Below are 21,723 nucleotides of genomic sequence, written 5' to 3'. Positions count from 1 at the left end.
CCCAGTTGTTTCACTCTTACACTGTAAAATATCACAAGTTGAGCTTACTTAAAATAATCTCGGAAACTAATTGCCTTGAAAAAGTAAAGTAAATAGAACTACAAACCTTAATTTATGTTTACTTTAAATCTAATTAGGTTTACTTAAAGTTTGGCTGTATTTACTTTATTTTGTTAAGTTGTCGCAACTTAAAAATGACAAGTGAAATTACCTTGTTCTTTCTGAGTGTTAGCAATTTCAGTAAACTCAGTTGTCTGACTTAACTTGATCATCACAAAGAGGATTTTGCCAATGATGAAGTTAGGAGACCTGCAAGTTCTGTTTTGTTAACATGTTTAAGAAAATACAATATGATTGACTTGTTTGCAACCAGCAGAATACAGAGAGATAGCTCAGTAAACTTGCTTTACTGGATTCGCTAAAACTTAGAAAGATTGATTTAATTAAACTTGTCATTTTTAAGTTCCAACAACTTCACGACAGTAGGTAAATGTAACTAAATTTTAAGTAAACTTGACGATTTGATATAAAGTAAATATATTTAAAGACTTATAGTTGTATTTACTTACATTTTTCAAGGCAATCGGTTTTCTAGACTTTTTAATGTAAAATCAACATGTCAGATTTTACAGTGTACTCTGGCTAACACAACACACACACACACGCACGCACACACACACACACACACACACACACACACACACACACAATCCCTGTTGACTGCTGCTTATGCATCTGTGCACCAATCAACATGCTTCCTCTCAACACAAGGACAACATAAGGGCTGTGGTGGAAAACCACTACTTCATTCAAACTCACAAATCCTTCAAAAACATTAGATTAAAGCACAAGCTCAGATCATGTAAGTTTTAATATGATTCGGTTAAACCAAATTTAATACACCCTCTGCAAATGCTCCATGTAAGAAAGGAACATCAGTTTGCAATTCAAGCAGTGCATGACAGCAACTCACATGATGACCCTCTGGTGATATTGCTCTATTGGATTTTACAGTCCAGTCTAAAGGCTGTTCCATAAAGGAGCTGTAAAGCACAGCTAAGAGTCAATCATTGGTCCAAAGCTGCACAGACAGGTGGATGCAGCTGGCTCAGTGAAAATCCTGGCTGCTTTCCTCTGCCCTCTTCAACCCTGTCCTCTGGTTGTTGACATCCCAGGTGGATTAGTTGGTGTTGATTAAATTCTCTCAACCCAGAACAGCCTTTTCTAAACTATTGCCCAGCAGCCTCTTTGCATAACTGCAAAACGCAGAGTTTATAAATAGGCACAGAGACTCCACACAAGGCCACGAAACTGATGACTTTTACTTATTTATCATGCCTCTGGGTAGATGAGCAAAAGTTGAAAATAAAATTATGACTCACGTTTGCCTGCTTTCGGAGTTGAACCCGGTGTCGATGTGCTCAGCAGAGAAGTGGTTCCCGTGGTCTGAGGGCTCCGGAGCCCGGTGCATTCTCTGTCCGCGGTGCTGAAAGCGGTCAGCGGTCGCCGCTCCTCGTCCTCTCCACTTGGGGAACGAGTCATCGCAGCGGTCGTACACCGCATCTATCCGCACATCCTGCCGCGGACATACCGGAGAGCCCCCGGTGTCCCCGGTGCTCTGGCAGAACTTTGGCGGGGTGAAGTGTGGGGAGAACCCGGGCTCCCGGTTCTCTGGTGAGGCGTGGATACACTCCGGAGTGGCGAGGTAAGGCGGGTCTGTGTCCCCCAGCAGCGGAGAGGCGGAAGAGAAGATGTCCAGGGGCCGCGGTGAGGAAGGAGATCCTCGGGGACGACAGACAGACACAGGCGGGGAGGGAGACTCAGAAAGGTGGGCTCTCTCGCCGCTGTCGGTTTCCTCTCCTTCGTCAGACATTGGGTGAGTTCTTGAGCAGCATATACTTTAAATGTGGCCAGCTATGTGGCGGACATTTAACGAGGTTTGTCAAAGTTTTAACCGCACAAGTTTCTCCTGAGCCGCGCGGAAGCGACCAGCCGAGCCTCCACCTTTACACTAGAGTGCGCGCGCTAATTAGAGAGCACCGAGAGTGCGCGCGCAGGGAGACAGCCTATTACAAAATGGAAGCAAACGAGTAAGTGGCAACACCACAAAAAGAGCTTAACTTACACATTGGTCTGCAAAAATCATGACGTTCTCCCATCAAGAAAAGGCAGTTTTCAGTCTTACCTTGTTGAATGTTAAAAAATATCTTTTTTTTTTAAACTCTAAAACGGGTTTTAAAGCAAACTAACACATGAGGCCAAATATTGTCTCTCTCAGTGATAACCAAGTACACAAAGCAGTTTTCTTCTATCTTGTATCTGGTAAGAGACCCGATCAAACAACAAGCAACATGCAGAGACTTAACCCTTTGAAACCTGGATTGGCATCGCTTTTCGTGTGCTGCCATCAGACGCCTTCACAAGTATTTAAACCTTCAAACCCTGAGCAAATCAGTTTGCTTACTTTTGAAAACATGGGGGTCAGTGAGCAAATGACCCTGCAACATGTTCCTGCATGTCTGATGTTCAGGTAATTTTCTTGCACTAGGGGTTCTGCTAAGGGTGCTCATTTCCTCTTCCCATGTTTTTGAAAGAAATCAATCACATTTGCTTCAGAGGGTTAATGTGGCCTATAATGATGGCATGATGCTACTTCTTAAGCTTCCATGATAGTGTAGTGCCGGACAAATTTATGTATCAATTATGTGCAGGCTATCTGCACATAATTGATACATTTTTTCTGTCTCAGAAAATTGTATTATTCAGGCCTTGAAGAACCCTAAGCTGAGCTCAGTACAGTTTTCATTCAGACTGTGGAGCCAATGGCACTCCAGTTTGTTTGTATAGGTGCAGTCACTTGAATGTTGTGTTTTTCATATGAGCTTTAATAATAATAATTATTATAATCATCATCATCATCATCATCATCATCATCATCATTATTATCATTACAGATCAAACCACATCCCCCTTTATTGTTTGCAGTGTGACTGGGCCTGTTTGTTTTTAACTCATTTCCAAAGAGTAGAGAGAAAGAGAGACTGTGGGAGAGCAAAAGAAGGAGCGAGAGAATCTAGCGGAGACAGCTGGAGGTTGTGGAGTGAAGGGGTTAACATGCCCACCTGTTATACCAATTACTGGTACTGACATAATCTTGTTATTGCTTCGGAGAACAAGCAATTAATACTCAAAGTAGCCAACATCTAACCTCAGTGGTAGGTTTATCCAAGGAAACACTGAGTCATTGCTCTTTGACAAACCTGAAAACAACACCTTTTACCTCTCTGTCTTTAGATATGAAGAGGAAAATAATACAGTGTTTGAATGTGTGTAAACTCTATCTTGTAGTCCAGTAATTAGAGGCAGAGGCCCATTAGTCGTGATGGAGACTTCCTGCACCCCCCCACAGACAATAACCAGTCCTAACCCAGCGCTTTGATCTATCCTCGTATTTATGCAACCAACATGTACACACAGATCACAAAAAATCTAATTAACACACATCACACATGACACACTGTTTTAACTTGTGTTTACAAGTGGGTAGAACATTCTAGATTATCCTGAATAACAAGATTTGTTTTTGGCAAAATAGACAATTCCTTAGAGTTTTGTTGATTAAAACGTTGGCACTGTACATTTCCGCAAACTCAAATATGTTACATTTGCATGTACAGATTTAAACTTAATGTTGCTGTTAATATGCGGTTACGTTAAGGCACAAAAATCATATTCTGGCTTAAAATTAATAGTTTGGGAGCAAAATCCCAGCTGGAAAAGCAGCAATGACTGCCAAAAAACAACCACTTTCATGGTGCCACTATTTTAGCAGCAAAAGAACCCATGTCTTGATAAAAAATTATGTCTGGGTTGCTATAAAACACCCATGTTTAGTGCCTAAAAAGCTGCTGGAAACATCAGTTGTTCAAAAAGCTGCTGGAGAAACAATGGTTGGTTACTAAATCATAACCTGTTTTGTTGTTTGTTGGTCTCGGACAATGCTCTGCATTGGTCTGCATTGATAGGTACATTGATGATGAAACATACAAATGTATCATGTGTTTTGCAGAAACGTACAATGCCAACATTTTCTACTGGTGACTGGGCTGCCATTACCCATGTAAAACTACTTAAATAAAATGCATTCTCCATATTAGCTAAATTATCTTAACTGTAAGATACAAACGCACACAACTATAAACTTTAAAGATTTATGTGTTCAACTACGTATATCTGTATACGCTTCAGGGTTTCACTTCTTAGTGGATTGAAATTGCTCAACTAAATGACAGTCATTTCCAAGAAATGTTTTTAAGATTATTTTTCTGGGAAATTAGGAAACCAAGGGACCCATAAAATATTTTAATGTCAGATTTTCACATTTTACCCATATTAGAGTTGTAGGACTCAAATGAAAAAACCAGCAAAGCAGCCCTGCAGGATTAATTACACATATGAAAATGAATATTTTAATGATACTGTAGAACTGGTGGTACAAGCCACTCTCAAAGACTGTGGGTTCACTTAGTAAAACACTGCCTTGAGCTTTCATACCACAGTGATCTGTATGCTCCACACATTCAGACCTTGTGTCCTTGAATGGAAGAACATGCTGAGATTTATTATAACTAAAGTTCTCCCTTAATCCATCTGAAGTCTGACCCCAACTTAATGCAGAGATTAATGAGAACTAGGACAAACTGTGTACCACTGAACATGATGTCCCAAGTGAATGTCAAGTGGCTGTCCGTCTGTGTGTGTGTGTGTGTGTGTGTGTGTGTGTGTGTGTGTATGCGTTGTGTAAGTATCTGCCATTGTAGCTCTTATGTTATATAGCTTTAGGCTTTTGAAGTGGAAGAGGGCTGTTTTAAGTCTATGTGTGTGATTTAAGAGCAGCAATAAGCTTTTTTGTTTTCTTTTGACAACCAACCAGCCTTGTACTGCATTAAAAGTGTCACTGTTGGAAGCATAATATTCATGGGGGGGAGCCCGTATCGTAGAAATTATGTTTTTGTCCAAGTCACATTATTTATCTTCCTGCTTCACACTAATAAGCCACTGCAGATATGCAGACCAGATCAGACCCCTTACGGATGTTAGTACACTGAAAAGAATGGAATAACCCATTTGGCTATTTAAAGGGTAAATCGATATCGGATAATGTAGGGTTTCTCTGCGGGTTGGGATTGTCTGGACTCACCCCTATCACAGGTGTAACAGCAGGAGCTTTCTGTCACAGGCAGAACTCCTGCTGGGAAATCACTGATTGAGGATGTTTAGAAAAGCTGCGTTCTTGAAAGTTGCAATCAACAGAGAACTGCGCAGTGGCAATTTTCTGTCTTGTGTAATTCAGTTTCAGAACAAACATAGCAACCTCTTTAAATTTTAGGGTTTTTTAGCATATCAAGCATCACATTGAGTACTATGAGTTGCTGTGCTTCTGGTATGTTTAACCCTGTTTTAACCTGGACTGACATCTTGACACATTGACTTTCTTGTGCTGCGTTCAGATGTCTTTCACAAGCTATTCAATCCTTTGAAACCTGAGCAGATGGAATACATTGCAATAAATTAGTAAAAGGTGTCAAGAAAACAACCTAAAAATAGCTAAACCCCCCCACCCCCACCCAAAAAAAAAAAATCAGGAAAGGGGTAACAATTATCTGAAAAAGGGAAATATATTTTATATATATATATATATATATATATATTATATATATAAATATATTTATAACTATAATCATCACTATAATCATTCTTTATTTGAAATTGTGTTTCAGAAAAAATATAACAAAATAGATATTTTTTAAAAATCTGCGTTTTTTTAAGGACATTTTCTTGTTTGTTTTAGATTTTTACTCTTTTTTTTCTTATTTTCAGGTGATTTTCTTATAACTTTTTCAAATTCTTTGGCTCATGTTTAGCCATATCTTGTAAAGTTGCTAATTGCCTTCTCCCCATGTTTTTGAAACAAATCATACCAATTTGCTCAGGTTTCAAAGGGTTAAAAAACACAGACAGAAATGAAAGGCAGGTAGACAGAGATGGGGAGGTTTGATTAAATTACAACTTTGAATGAAACAAATGTCAAGCAGGATCAAAGTAAACACTTCAGTCCCCTCTGGCAGCCGAAACATGAAGGTACTCCTCTCTCACTGTACAAATTAAACATGCAGAGACACTGAGATCTGCAGAGACATCTCTGATTCCCTTTAACATCTCCACAAGGACCAGACAAAAGGACAAGCTGTAAATTCATCTGACCTTAACACACAATTACAAAATGCACACACATCCTGCCCATTCATATAGACCTTGGCTAAGTTATGTTGTAACAGCACACTCTCTTCCAAGCCATCATTTCAACTGTCTCCGTAGAGAGGACTCAATGTCTTCCCTCACCTGTGGCATCAACAACCAGCTAGCTGCTTGCAGCATCTGACTGAAAACCCAGCATCTCTCGGATGAGCCCCTCTGGCAGCTGAGTCAATCTAGTTGGTTAAACAAGCTATTGGGAGGTTTCGACTCTCGTGTGTCAGCAGACAGCAGACGTGCCAGTGTAATGATGCCAGCTATCTATTACACTGGAGGAAATATAGACATAAAATGAAGGTTCACAGTCCTGGCTCTACATCTCAAAGCCTCAGCACAACCTTGGCATCGGAAAGAGCCCATGGTCCAGGAAGCCTTACGATGTTTTATGGTGCCGGCCTGGTTCACCCAGTCCTCATTAATTCTGCCCCTTCAGCTATGCTGAGGGCAGCAGGCCTGCACTGTTGATATTCTAACCACAGACAGGCCTTTATTCGGCTTTATTCTGGCCCAATCTCTGTCATTTATCTACCGGGCTGCTTTAAAGGGATAGCTCACCCCCAAAACGACTGCCTGGTGGTTGTATGCCTCTACACACCAGTCAACATCCACGTTTGTGAAATTGTGGATTCCACATGCACATTTTACCTCCGACAGCACAGAGGATTTATACAATCAGCAGAGTTTCAATCTTTCAAAATTAGTGTCATTAATTCAAAATCTACCACCAAAATCTAATCAGTTCATCTTTAAGTCAGAGAAAACAACTGTGCCAAATTTAAAGAAATTCCCTCAAGGTGTTCTTGAGATATTGCGTCAAAAAGAATGGGATGAATGGACAGACGGATGAATGAATGGATGTATCTCAAACATTATGACTCCAGCCATGGCTTTCACTGTCGGGAAGGCATTAAAATGTTGTGCTATCAATCTAGATTCTTTTGGCGTTGGAGATATTGGCTGTAGAGATCTACCGGCTACTGTCTACCTTCTCTCCAATATAATGGAACTAAATGGTGCTTGGCTTGTGGTGCTCAACCCGACTTGCTGTGAGCAGTTACATGTAGAAACTATGTACTTTCTACCAAACTACACCCGCCAACCGTACAAGAGCTCGGTGCGGGTGACAGCGAGACATGTTAACATTAATGGCGTCCTTCTCAGTTAATCTGTAAAGTTAGCTCGCTCAGTGGTGCTAGATGAGCTACGAGTAGATGCACGCTTTCTTCTGCTTGTTGATTCATGTTGTTTAGTACAAAAAAAATAGTTCTGGCATCAAACTGCACACAACAAGGACTGTAATTATCTTGAGTATCCGGTTTATGATTTCTGGACAGAGAAATGTTTAGTTCTTAAAATGTATTTGTTTGTGCTTTGAGCATCACAAACCGAGTGCCATCTTGTTTCATTATTTTGGAGAGAAGACAGACATCTCTACGTCCAATACATTAACACTCTGTAACTCACACTAAAACAGTCTAGACTGATAAATAGCACAACAGGTAAGAGAAAAAATATACATTTTTGATTTATGGGTAAACTGTAGCTTTACAGTAAAAACAAAACACTCCTAAACAAGTAACTCTATGACAAAAAACACAGCACACATATTAAGGTTTCAAAGCACAGGACACTGGAGAGCAGGGTTTGCATCAACAAAACAAAACAAAAACACCTGGTCGAGGTTAAGAAGAGGCTGGTTTGGGTAAAATATTGAACGACCTAAGGTGCTTCTTCTTGTTTTTTGAGTCAGCACTGACTTCCTCCATATTTAACCATGACCCCAATCTTTCCAAAAACCTCAGCAAGTATGAAAAATGCAAACATTTTCCTGTGTTGATTAAAAATATATTGAACCTGGGTGGCATTACATTTCCTGCAAAACATATTTGCTTATGCAAATTTTGTACATGAACATATTTTTGGATCCAGAGAGAGAGTTCAAATGACAGAGATGAAATGACAGCTGGTAGCAAGGATGACAAATATCAATCATCCAATGGGCCCTTGTGTCTTTCGTCTTTTCTTTTTCATACTTGCATCTGTCTCCCTCTTTTTCACACGCTGTCCTCTATTCATTCCTTTGCTGTAAAACGTTTTGTCACTCGGCTCATTTTGTCAGTCCCAGTTCCTATCAGCTCTGGAGTCAGTCACTTGCTGCACAAAAGATAAAATACTTCATAGGATTATAGATGGTTTCACTTTAAGATTGACATTCCCTGTTTTCATGACCTGTATGGATTAGAAAAACTGTATATTTCATGGAAACTGGTTTTGTTATTTTGGAGGCGCTTTTGAATTCTCTGAAAGCCAGAATATGCAAATCCAGAGGTTTCGAGACATCACTTATTGAGGATTAATCTAAGACAAGACGTTTTCAAATCATGTGACAGACACAAAAGACAGAATCTTAATATGAATCCAAATATTTGGGTGGTGGACAAATATATAGCTGTGAGATGGCTTCTTCAGGTGAAAAGATGTTCAAAAACAACAATGATCAGGGTTTTTCAACTTTAATGTGACCTCACTGCAGCGTCTGTGTGATTGTATTGTGCTACAAAGAGACACAATGGTACCGCCCGTCAGGGGTAAACATGGTAACAGAACATCCAGACTTCTTGTCCTATTGACTTCAACGGCCAAATCAGTGAAAATGTGTGTGGGAGGAAGAAGGGCGCGAAAACCAATCACTCACACCCTCATCATCATCAGCCTCATGGTAATTTTATTGGTCACTTGATCAATGTCATCAATAGGGACAGCAGTCCCTTGAGGACAGCAGATGACTGTGACGTTTCCCTACAGAGTTGCTCTTCACTTTGCTCTGCATGTTTTCTTGTTCATTCTCTTTCTCTCTCCTACTCCACATGTACGATCCTTTATAGCTCACACTGAAATACAGGCAGATATTGGAGTCAATACATACTCTATGCATATTTTATTGGTACAGGGCAACGGTTGAGGCGCTGAAGTGTTTAAAACTTTTATTATGTCTGCTTGGCAGGGTTTGATAGATGACTTGTGACAGAGTATTTAATGAGGTATTCTGCCAAATCGGCGCTATTAAAGATATCACACACTTTGTGCGTATTTGTATGTGTATGTGTGTGTTTGTGTGTGTGTGTAATTGTGTGCAGGTATCTGAATCCACAGACCCACACTGATGCTTTTATGCACAGATGTGCATAAAAGCATGCAAATTCATGCAAATAAATGCTCAGACGAAAGTCTTCCTCTGTCTGTTTTTTACATTAATATATTTACTAGTATTATATTTACTATTACTTTAAATGTTCAAATTACCGATACAGTGTACAGTCATCTCCATTTATTTTTCACTTAAAAACAAACACATACTCAGACTGTCAGGTGCCCCACTGAGTGTGCAGCATAAACGCTCACTGTATGTAATACCAATGCAGCCCAAACACATCTACTGTGGCTGCCAAATACATCCATTCACAACCTAATAAGTATGACTAATATTATGCCTTAATGTATTAAAAAAATCCATACTGCTTTCTTCTTGCTTCGGTGCATTCAATACATTCCCACCTTGACGCATGACTCTAAGTCATTATGGGAAGTGATGGCAAGTGTTTCCTGTTCAGTAGCTTTGCAGTGTGTGTGTGTGTGTGTGTGTGTGTGTGTGTGTGTGCGCGTGCATATGTTATTGCACTCAGCCTTGGAAGAGGCGCATTCAGCAGATGGAAGAATTCAAGAGGAAAAGTAAAAGTTATAAATTGAATGTGCAGTTTAAGGACAAAAGGAGAAACGTGATATACGCCTTTGGACAAAGTTACTTGCTTGTTGTAAATTTGACTTTACTTTGTTCAGCGCCTGTGAATACTGCCACCAAAGCACTCCTAGAAATTATGCATATACACAACTAATCTAATGTAGCAAATAGATTTTGAGGGAAATGTAACCAAAGCAAATTATGTTTTAGATTAATATAATGAGTACGGTTAAGTCAAATTTTCAGATGAAACAAGTAACCAGTATGCAGATAATGTACTTTTAGAAAGTATAGCTATCATCCAAGTAAAAATTATCTCATACAAAAAGACATATCGCAACTTCTGATCTACCATTATCAGGCTTAAAATAAAAACACTGGCATATATGAGACATTTTCACTAAAATAGGCAGTCTTGTAATAGTTTGCACACATAATGACTCAAGCATTGATTTTTAAATTACCTTTAACTAACATACCAAAAATTCTCTTTTCCTAACCTTAACAAAACTTCTTTTGTTGCCTAAACCTCAGACTGGACGTGGAACCTGCATTTCGTACTGTTTCATTACCTGGAAGAAAAATAGTCTCTGATCATAATCCAGGCAGCGATTATGCTGCTACAACAACATAAACAAGAAAGCGGTTTAGTAACATCCAGACTTCTGGTTGACCAGAGGTCAAAAGACTAAATGATAACTGACACAAGTCCTATGATTAAATTCAATACATTTAAATATTCTGCATGTTTAAGATGTTCACTATGCTGACATTCAGTTAAGAAATGGTAAGTCTAAAATGTCAGTTTAAGTAAATGCACATTGGCGTTTCACTCACTGACAGTTTGGAGCGCGGCTGATTTTTTCACTCCGGGTATGAGAGCTGTCACAGACTCCAACAAGCAACCCATGTGAGGCGGGAAATGCAGTTTCACTCCTCCATGCAGAGCGGATCTTTGGAGTAATACCTGCCATCAATTATCCTCACCAGTGGCCTATGTTGAGAGGATCAGCACTGGCACCGAGGCTGCTCCCACAGCTAAACAGCTGGAGCTCTGAATGTATATGGGCGACAAACACATTAAAGTCACAGAGATGTCGATTGAGAGGCCTCTATCAATGTTTGCTGTGCATCGCCTAAAATTCAAATACGAAAAATAACTACTTAACTAAACTCAAAGAAAAAAATATTTATTGTTAAAATGATTGACTGACAACATCATTAAAATCTCACATAACAAAAATCCATTGTAGACCATGAACACTGATCGCAGGGCATAAAAAAATAAAATAGCAGACTGATTCTGATACTTTTCTCACGCAGCCTTGGATGAATCACTTTCATCAATGGCCATTAAAATTATATCAAGAATTCTATTGGTGTATTCTGTGAAGAAATCCTACGTCAATATCATAAAGATCCATCTTTCCACACTTTCTCCACTGTTTCGAGTTGAGAGCTGAGTGCCACTTCAATATTTCAGTAAGAGGAACACTTGAGTGTGTGTTTACTATATAAGCGTATGCTATAAGAAGCCGAGGCATTCTCACTCCCAACATGGCGGCTTGGTCATGGGCCCTATGCTTTAAAGTCAAGTCAAGTCAATTTTATTTATAAAGCCCATTATCACAAATCACAATTTGCCTCAAAGGGCTTTACAGCAAACGACATCCCTCTGTCCTTAGACCCTCACATCGACTCCCCCCTCCGAAAAAAGCCTATAACATGGGTGAAAATTGGTAGACACCTCCACAATTGACACTCTATGTGACCAGACTAACTATAAAGAGAGCAAAGGAGAAAGTCAGGTGACAGCGGCAAAGTGTGTGTTGGGAGGAGATCTGGGTGGATTGATGGTTCTAAACTGATGTAACATAAATAACATAATTTAGATCACACATGTACCTATAATAAGACGAGCCATAACCTTTCCCTAAACCCTACTAAGATGTTTTGGTGTCTAAAAGGAAACTAATTTTAAAAAGACACTATGTATCGAGCAGAAACTGACACATTATTAACTAACGCTAAAGGGGGAATGGAGAGTGTCATAGTTTGAAGCCTAGTTCATACTTTCAAATCCTGAGACCTCAAAAATGAGGAACATTTTTTAAATCTGGTGTTTGGCTTCCCCCAAGGCTCCATCGTTCATTTGCGCACACTGCAATGGATGAAACGGAGCTGGTTCAAAATTGGCAGTTTCCTTTTAATTTCGGTGTTTTCTGACTCAATCAGCAGGTGATGTTGTGGTCCACTTTTATACTGTGATCTGTATGTTCGGCTTTAGCTTCTATCTTCTATCTTCATCTCTTTAATCTGTTTTTGTCGCGTCAGTCAGATGGACATCCTAGATATATCCTTCAAAAACATACTGTAGACTCTTCTGTCTGCTTCTCTCTAAAATCACTTTTTCTTAATAGTATTTGTCAGGGACTGCAATTGGACAGTGGTCGGTGGATCCATGCCAGCTCCAACAGCTTGACAGACAATAACAAAGGGGCGGGGTGTAGCAAAGGGTCAATTAATCCTAAAAGGATTGATTTTGAGTATCACTTTAATAGAGCACGCCAAGTTCTAAATGACTCCACAATACAGCCGCTTCAAGCCCTTGGGGTGAACCCACACAAGCTGCACAACTGTCTTGTTAAACCTCAGGTTTCTTAGCCAAAACCCTTCTTTTGAGTCTCACCCAGCCTTTGACAGCCATGGGAAATCCATGCTGTAAATTGAAAAGGGTCCTGAGAGAATTAAGTGGCTGGTTAGATTTTCTTTTTTCACACTGCTAAAGAAAGAGGTGAAAGTGAGACATGGCTGTGGTGTGAGGAGTGAGTGCTTTCCCATGACAGCTAGGGGTGCTGTAAAAGAGAACAGCCCAATCAATGCATTGGCCATGCACTTTTATCTTTTTAACAATACATTGCCAGTTTATAGATGACAGAACAATAAAATAAGGCAGGTATTATCCTTTCAAGAGTTCCCCTCCTGATTTCACGCATGAACATCAGGTTGGTGGTCATGGTTCGTATTACTCAGCCTGTGAAAACAGTTGTATAATATCTTCAGTGAATCTGGAGGAGTTTTGTCAGGTCTAGGAAAATGACTCAAGTGACACTTCAGTATGAGAATTGCAAGAGGACCACTTAACCAAAAAGCTTGCAATCTGCACTTTGCTGCATTGTGATAATGTAATTGCACAAGTGGAGCTCTCCTCTCTGAGACAGGAAACACCAATGTTGAGAATAAGGCTTTAGAAAGATGGATTTTCATTTTCCTGGAGATCCAAGAAAATTCATGAAGATTTGACAGAGTAATACTGTTACAGCAGTTGATAAGCTTAGTAAGCATGGTGAAAATACTGGGTGAGTATCCATTCAAACTGGTTTTCTGAATCGTTTAATGTAATTATTTTAAGGTATTTAAGTAGAAAGACAGGCAACATAGAGGTGATTGATGATATGCAACAAAAGTTCAGTTGCAGTTACCTGTTAATTCAATTTCAATCCAATGTTATTTATAAAGCCCATTATCCCAAAAGACAGTTTGCCTCAGATGGCTTTACAGCATACAACACCCCTCTGTCCCAAAAGAACTCCCCCCAAAAAACCCTTAACGGGGGAAAAAATGGTAAAAACCTCAGGAAGAGTGGCTGAGGAGGGATCCCTCTTCCAGGACAGACAGACGTGCAATAGATGTCATAAATAACAATTAAATTACAATAATGACAAAAAAGAAAGGGATAGTTTTTTGGGTTATTTTGTATGAGGTACCCATAGTCAGTGTATTGCGGTTCACCACAAAAGCTAAGCCATGGTGGATATACGCAGCAGTTTAAATTATATTTTAGCCATTTAAAAAAGTCCCACCTAAACAAAAAAAAATCAGTATCAGTTTGAGTGTATGTTACATTTATAATAGTTAATAGAATAGATCATTTAGAATAGTTTCACAGCTTCAGACAGCCATTTCCAATGATGAACTGAAAATGAAATGTATTTATGCTGTCCTCAAAGTGAATTTGCATTTCCTAGGATAGCGAAGGAATGACCTGCACTAGTCTCTCTATAACTGGCTAACACTTGTTGTCTTTGTTTGTTGGGTTGGTTAGGTTTAGGCAAGAGGAGTGAAATTGGTTGGGGTAACAACATTAGGGTAAGCAATCAGAGTAAGAGTAAAGCAAAGTAAGGTGGTCCTTTACTAATCTAGGAAAGCAAATTTTTATCCTCAAAGCCAAACTTCTTTGACAAAACCATGTAATTATACCTCACAGAACACAGGAGCTATGTTCTGTAAAATAACAGTTTTTGTCAATGGGGTCTGGATTTGAAGAGAGCACAGATTTTTCAATTCAGTTCAAGGGCTGGCTGATGGCAAGGTTGATTGTTTTATGGGCTTTTTAGAGGGCTAAAATATGTTGTGTTGCTGCCCCCGTCCACAGCAATACATTGCTTTGCTTCAGTGCTATACTCCTGCCTGCTTCTCCAAACTGGGGCGTGGCTGGCCACCATCTACTGTTGATAATAAACTGACTACGGATAAGTACCTTCAGAGCTACTTAACCACCAAGGATCCTTGTAGTCATCGGGCTACATTTAGCTAAAAGAGGTTTTGGGTTTTTTTATGTTTCTCACAATAACTGAACGATCATACTCAACTTGCCCTGATGTTATAACACTGGTAGCTGGTACATAAACCCAATGGGAAACAAGTAAACTGGACTCTCTAACCTTTGCCCTGTGCTCGCAAATAGTTACTTAACCTAAATTGACCCATGAGAGGGCTTCAATTTATAAAGTGAACTGCAAACAGACTGTTTCCTGACAGGTGCGTGTGTACTGAGCATTTCCTCTAATAGTTTCCAGCTCCCTCGCTAGTTGAGTGGAATAATATCTTCAGCACAATTGGATCTTATGAAACACTATCATTCAACAAAATTAGATTGTAGAAGTTCCCTCTAAAATGAAAAAGGTTGATCTTATGACTGTCTCCTGATTTTATTCGTCAGCAGAAATATTTTTATCACCACAAATAGAGGCTTTTTTTTCCATCTCCAACCTCACTGCAGTATGGTTTATATGTAAAGACTGCATGCATGGCTCTGTGAAACTTGAATTTATTTTTCATTTATGACTTTGAATTTAAAGCTGTTTAATGAGCATTAAGCAGGTCCAGCCTGGCACTATAATTCTCAGCCATGCACGTCAATCATTTGCTCAAGGCAATAACTGAAGAGTCATACATGGATACACAAATAAATCAAATCATTCTTCAAAGAGGCTTAAATCTAAAATTAATATTCAACTTCAACCTCCACATTTGATGCATTTTTTTGGTACAGTCAAATTTAAACATATCAAGACTGTGACAAAAGTCTGTAGGGCCATTATTTTCAGGAGAGGACCCCATTATTAATGCCAAGCTTCAATAACAGTTTCACATACACACAGTTAATGGCCCGACTGCCTCAGCCAATGCTCCACTGCCTACCTGGCAGAGTGCGAAAATAACTTGAAGTGACCGCTGAAATTCAAATGAGATGTCTAGTTTTTCTTAGCATTTAAATGAGGTGAAATATTGTCTGTCAGTGTCAGCTAATGATCATACCATGTAGCTCCAAGGCATTTTAATGAAACTGAGTGAAGGGCTACTGGAACATGCTGAGACCATGGAGCATATTACATTACAAACATGTTCTGTGTGCTGTAGGTTCAGCTCAGCCCATTCTCATTCCCACTCATGGAATACCGCTTTATCAGCTCTGTCGAACAAAGGTACCATTTGCAATGGTATGATGGCACTGTGGACAACAACCCAACTTGTCAAATACCCCCGCTCCGTCAATGGACTTTAGTGTCACATACCAACATACAGAATCACCCCTCATGGCATATGAAACACACCGGCCAGCAGCCGTTTGTAACGGCGCTGGCAAGAATGAGAAAATCTGTATAGGGTGGGAGGGAGAGGCGGTGGATTGGTCAAATAATCTCCAGACGTTTACCCAAGAACACGCTGTTCGTTTCCCATGTGAACCCAAAAGTCAATGGAGTAATTTTTCATATCAGTGTAGTCTGCTAGTATGTGGAGCATGCTACTGTAGTGATTTATGTCATGTGATGTTACAAGACATTACTAATAGCTGTACTTATTTAAGCCAAACAATGGCAGGATTTTTTAAAGACCTAACCAGGGACTTTTGTTGCCTAAGCTTGAGGAAACAAACCTAAAACAAAGTATTTTACCTACGCTGTAAGTTTATTTTGACACATACTGTATGCATGCAATGAGCAGAAACTATACTTTTCCTGTCAAAATAGAAGTTTATGTTGAAAAGACACAATTCATTTACAGAGCCTAAATTCCAAAACTGATACAAGAGGGTACCTAGCGTATAGCATTTTGACATTATCTACTGACAAAGCTGCGGTATTTGACAAATTCAGAGCATGTGTTGTTTAGACTTTAACACTTCATGCCTTGCTATCTTGAACAAGAATTAATTCTTGAACAGGACATCTCAAGAAAAACAGGTCATTATTCTGAATCTGCACACTATCAGAAAAACCTGAGGAGATGAAGGGGACATTTTCCCTGAGCACCCAAACACCTCGCATAACATAACCAACACAACGCTGATGGCTGATGCTTCTTCAGCTTGCATCAGAAGATTATGTGCCATGTCAGCATCTGGTATTAGCTGACTAGGACAAATCTATAGCATTCAAACATATTAACAGGAGCGGGACTTAAAGGTTCACTTCAGCTTCTTTGGTGCGGCTGCAGCTTAACTCCTCTAATCTTTCTGTAAACAGCGGTGTGATAGCAGCAGCTCTCTCTGTCAACCACTTCATCTCCTGGTATTTTGTTCAAACATTTCTATATTTGTCTGGTTTAAGCTACGATGTAAAGAACTTCCCTGAATCCTGTATTTTATAGATGTATATGTTTGGGGCAGAGCTCCTCTTTTGGCTTCTTGGATGATTAAGAGAGTGTAGCTAAAGATTACAGACTTTTCTGCCAAACTTATCTAAACATCTGATCTGAACTTAAGTGTACAAATCTAACTGTGCATCCGTGTCTTGTAACTGTTTGATTATAGCTCAATCAGAGACATTCATGCTTTTGGAACAGACTATGTATACTAAATGTTTACACAGTTAGATTTGGCAAGAAAGACAGCTGCTCTTTGAGGGAGCTCTCAAAATATCTGATGAATAAACGCTGATGTATGTATGAGTCGCTGATGGTGAAGCATGAAAGAGGCAGCTGATGTCAATCAGCTGATGCAAGCAGGACTTAAGTGCTCTGCCTCAATGCAATGCGCCATATATACAGGACAATGCTGCAGCTACAGTTTGTTAATTATTAATGTGCTGTAAATTTTGGGTGCTTTAAATAAAAGGACTACATGTTCCGCTATGTGTTAAAATAAACTTTATAAACCCTTTAAATCCTCTTTGGACAAACATGTTCTTGTAGTTAATCACATGTTACATTCCCGTACGTGACATGGAGATTTTCACTTGACACTTAGCATTATCCTGGAGTTAGTGCTAACAACTTTACATGTTTTTAAATTTCTTATCATTTATACAAAGCAGCTAACATGAACAATGCTGTGCAGACAAACTGTGTAGTTAGGGTGGCAGCTAGATGAAAACCCATTCTCATACTCAGCGTCAAAGACTGACGCTTTGTCACGCCCCCTCGGAGTCTCATATTGACGCACAGGGCACCCTTTAGAATCTGACATACAGTGGCCTCCTGGGTGAAACATGTTGTAACACATGGTTAAGGTTTTGTAATGATGGCATTTAGGTTTGAGCAACAAAACTACTTACTTCAGGTAGTTCAACGTCAGTTGCTCTCAGTGTCGAAAATGGATGCAAAAGTGTGAAAATTGTAGTTGAACACCCAGTGTTGCAGTGGGTGTTGCATGAACATCTATCACTTTGCTCTATGGAAGGAGATGTTTTGAATTCATTTAACAGCTTTATCTCCAGCTGCACCAAGAATGATAGCAAACAACTAGCTAAAGTGTGGATGTAATAAATGTGTATGGGACCCTTTGATCTTCTGGCGTAAGTGACATAAGCAGCGAGGGAATCTAAAAACACGTGGTCAGCTGGAGACACATGGCATCACTGATCACAGAAACGCATGTTAATACCAGGCCTATGGAGACGCTAAGGGGTGAAGCCTCTGTATCAGCAACAAGCTGGCAGAACACATAACGTCTTCGAAACAGCTGTATTCCTTGACTAGATACAGTTTAGAATTTAGGGCTGAAGGCTGTCAGGATGTATGACTGCAATGGATTTGAAGACATCTACAATGTGAGCGGCAGGAAAAGACAGGGAGAAAGCGGGACTGTACACCTTTTTTTGTGAGAACAGTGTGAGAGTTAATGATGAAGAATGTCAGAGGCAGAGGGACGGCACACTATCCGCACACTGTGTTCATCATGTTTTACCAAAGTAAACATTTCCCCCATGAAGCACCAGCATCGTTTATCCTGCCAACATGCTGCTCGGTCGAGGTTCCTGCTCGTTAAACAGGATGGTGCGTGTGTGTGTGTGTGTGTGTGTATGTGTTTGTGTTTCTGTACTGTAGGTGTACCAGTGGAGCAAAGACGGAAGCTGACACCAGCTAACAAATCTGTATGTCAGATGAAAACCCTAGATCTATCAACTTTCTGGAATTTAAAAAAGCTCAGTAACAATTAGGGGTTTAATGGTACGTCCATTGTATTGATGCATCAATTTATATTTCTGCCATCATGCGGCAAGTTGTCCATCTAGTGTGACTTTTATCAATGTAAAAGTAATTTTTCAAGGCATAAATCGATTGTATCGATACTGAGAATTTCCGCCTTGTATTTAGCACGTCAAATATTATGTGGATGTATTTTTCACACCTATAAATGGTAAATAATTGTAAGCATTAGTCCGGTTCATTCTCCCATTATTGGAAGTTTGAGGCAGTCCTATTGCATCAGCACTCAGTACCGTCACTTCAGACAATGGCGAATCATTGCAGGGAGGCACAACGTCAAAGGAAAGCAAGAGATTTTTAGTGGACATTCACAGTCCAAGGTTTCAACACATTTTGGCTTTTGTAAAAACATTCATGATAAAACGCTTGCTGTTTGCAAAATATGCAGATATGAGATCAAATACAGTGGCAATTTGCTAATTGTTGTTTAACTTATTATGTAGATTTATCTCTAATTCTCTTGCAAAAAAAATGCTGAATCCTGACCTCTACTATCCAGTATCCAGGTATTTATTTCACACACACTGAATACAGGCCTTGCAATGGATGTCTGTGTACTTCAGAGTATCACGGTTTAACCTCCACTTCCACTGCATGGAAAATGGCATTTTCTTTTCCTCTATTTTTGGGAAAAAAATGTTACCCTGTAGATTTCTAGTTACTGAATTGTATCATATCGTTGCTGTAAATGAGCTCATATCGCCAACCATGTATTGTAACACACATCGTATCATTGTTAAAGCATCATTACACCTCTAGTAACAATGCATTTTTTAGATTACAAGAGTTTTCTCAACCAATAAAGTAGCATCTAGCAAACGGCCATATGTTGAGCCAGTGTTTAGTTTGTATTTTCTTGGCTACTGCTCTGAACGTAGACATAAACGACTAATTCAAAAGGTAACGAAAACATGAATTCTTTTTTTAGGTGAGTATAAACTAATGAAAAGATCGGTAAATCCCATTTCTGCCCATATAATACCCCTGAATCCTACACATTGGACTTTTAATTACAGGTTCTCTGTCACTGTGGTTCAAAAAACTCCATACTTTTTACCATCAGTTGCATTAATTCAGTCACAGCAGGGTGCAGGAGCATTGTGCCACACTAATAGCCTCACGTTATCTTACACAAAGCTTATTCAAATGCTTTTGACGCAGTCTGTTCTTGTTGTTTTTTTACAGTTAAAGGAATGCAGTTTTAATTTTATGGATATTCCCAGCTACTCTTCAGGCTCTCAGACAGCAAAGAAAGAAAGACAGATGTGCGTGTGTGCAAGTTTCCCCTCAGAGGCAAGTAGGAAATAGCAGATTTTGCAAGTAATTGGGCTCAGGTGTTCATCCAAAGACTGGGGTCTGCTTTTTCTCTCTACACACATGTACACACAGAGACAAACACACAGAAACACGCACGCTTTGAATTTAGCTTTCATGTCTTTCAGCTCTCCCGCCTCTGCCCCTTTTCTAAATCACTTTTTCGTCTTTCTCCAGCTTCAATTGTGCTTCTCGCTTAAGCCTCCTCTTTCCATCACATTCACAAGCCATAAGGTCTGTACTTTCTCCCCATCTTTCTCCTCAATGTGCCCCCAGACTGAAAGGAGAGTTTGGAGAGTGAAAAAGACAGCAGTGGACAAAGGCAATGTTTTGTGTAAAATATGGATGAGATCTGAGGGTTCAGACTACCTGTGCTCTGACATAAGACAAGGAGGTAGGTTTGGAAGGAGCGAGAGCAGGGGAAAATAACAACCTATGAGGGACTTACGTTTCGCAGCAGAAAGCACATACTGTTATCTATAGGAGTCTTTTGACTCAGTCAGAGCCGGGCAGTGAAAGCAGGGTTACAGAGAGAAACGGAGGATAGGAAAACAAAAACAGAAATAAGGAAAAGAAGAAAATAACAGAGGTGCACGACAACATATCCTCATATAATGGTTCATATAATATCCTACAAAAATGCAAACTAAAAAGTTTGTATGATTTTGGACAAAGAAGCGCCTTACAAATGACGTTAGGTTCTTAACATAGTTTCAGAGGTTATGTTTAGGCAAGTTACTATGGTTACGTTCAGGAAAAGAAACACGGTGAGGACGTACCTTGAAAGTACTTTAAGCAGGTCTGGGCAACAAAGTGATAATAATAATTATTTCAATCAAATTTTTCTAGCTGTAATAAATGATCTCTAAATCCTCCATTTAATTAAACAGCTCACCCATAGAGGGGCGTGGAAGTGTACCTCAAACAACTGTTAACACCGAACATTAACCAGAAGAAGTGGAAGAAGAAGAAGTAGAAGAAGAAGAAGAAGAAGCACAAGTACAAGTACAAGCAGAAGAAGAAGAAGAAGAAGAAGAGAAGAGGAAGACGAAAAATAAGACAAAGAAGAAGAGACCACACACCTTTCAATGACCATGGCAATATTACGATGTTTGAACAACTTTCAGCATCTGCATTTAATTAATTTTTAGGGTTGCACCTAACGATTATTTTTTTATCAACTGATCTAACTATTATTTTATTATTACTCGATTAATATAACAACAAATTTACTGAAAATAACATTTTAAAACTTGTCATACACTGCAGGGCATTATTCCCCAATAGAAAATAGCCTAGTCCTAACTGGTAATTTGTGTTTTATTGTCTGATATAAAGTCTCTCCAAGAAAAAATTAATGCAAGAGCTTGTTCCACTCAAGTAAAAGGAATGTAGTGCAATCTACATTTAACAATCCAAAAGCAAAATAGATAAAACAATGTAAAATACAGGTCACTTTGAGGAGGAGTAACAAAACACATACTCTTTGTTACAGTAATAAACCTCAAATCTAGCAGTCCAACAAAACATATTACAGTAAAATTAGTGCAATTTGAATAACACTATAACTTTTCTCTAACATA

The 21,723-nt window shown here is 39.3% G+C and overlaps 1 protein-coding gene across 4 annotated transcripts in view; it reads right to left on the bottom strand.

Moving 5' to 3' along the window:
- Positions 1-21,723, bottom strand: part of trpc7b (transient receptor potential cation channel, subfamily C, member 7b) — a 109,195-nt gene that overhangs the window by 65,485 nt on the left and 21,987 nt on the right. For 2 of the 4 annotated variants that reach the window (XR_015777273.1, XM_088081073.1), the window contains exon 1: positions 1,383-2,004. The exons of the other annotated variants lie outside the window; for them this stretch is intronic. Coding sequence is in view for 1 of the 2 variants with exons in the window: in XM_088081073.1 (XP_087937199.1) it covers positions 1,383-1,873 (491 nt within the window). In the remaining variant the exon portion in view is untranslated. Of the gene's footprint in view, positions 1-1,382; positions 2,005-21,723 lie in introns of those variants that run through there. 4 annotated transcript variants of the gene reach the window in all.

This window comes from Plectropomus leopardus, chromosome 8, assembly GCF_026936395.1.
Source record: "Plectropomus leopardus strain MGB_pleo_1.0 chromosome 8, ASM2693639v1, whole genome shotgun sequence".
Taxonomy (NCBI): Eukaryota; Metazoa; Chordata; class Actinopteri; order Perciformes; family Serranidae; genus Plectropomus; species Plectropomus leopardus.
Note: the sequence above shows the minus strand (reverse complement) of the source record. Positions and strands in the feature narration are given on the sequence as shown.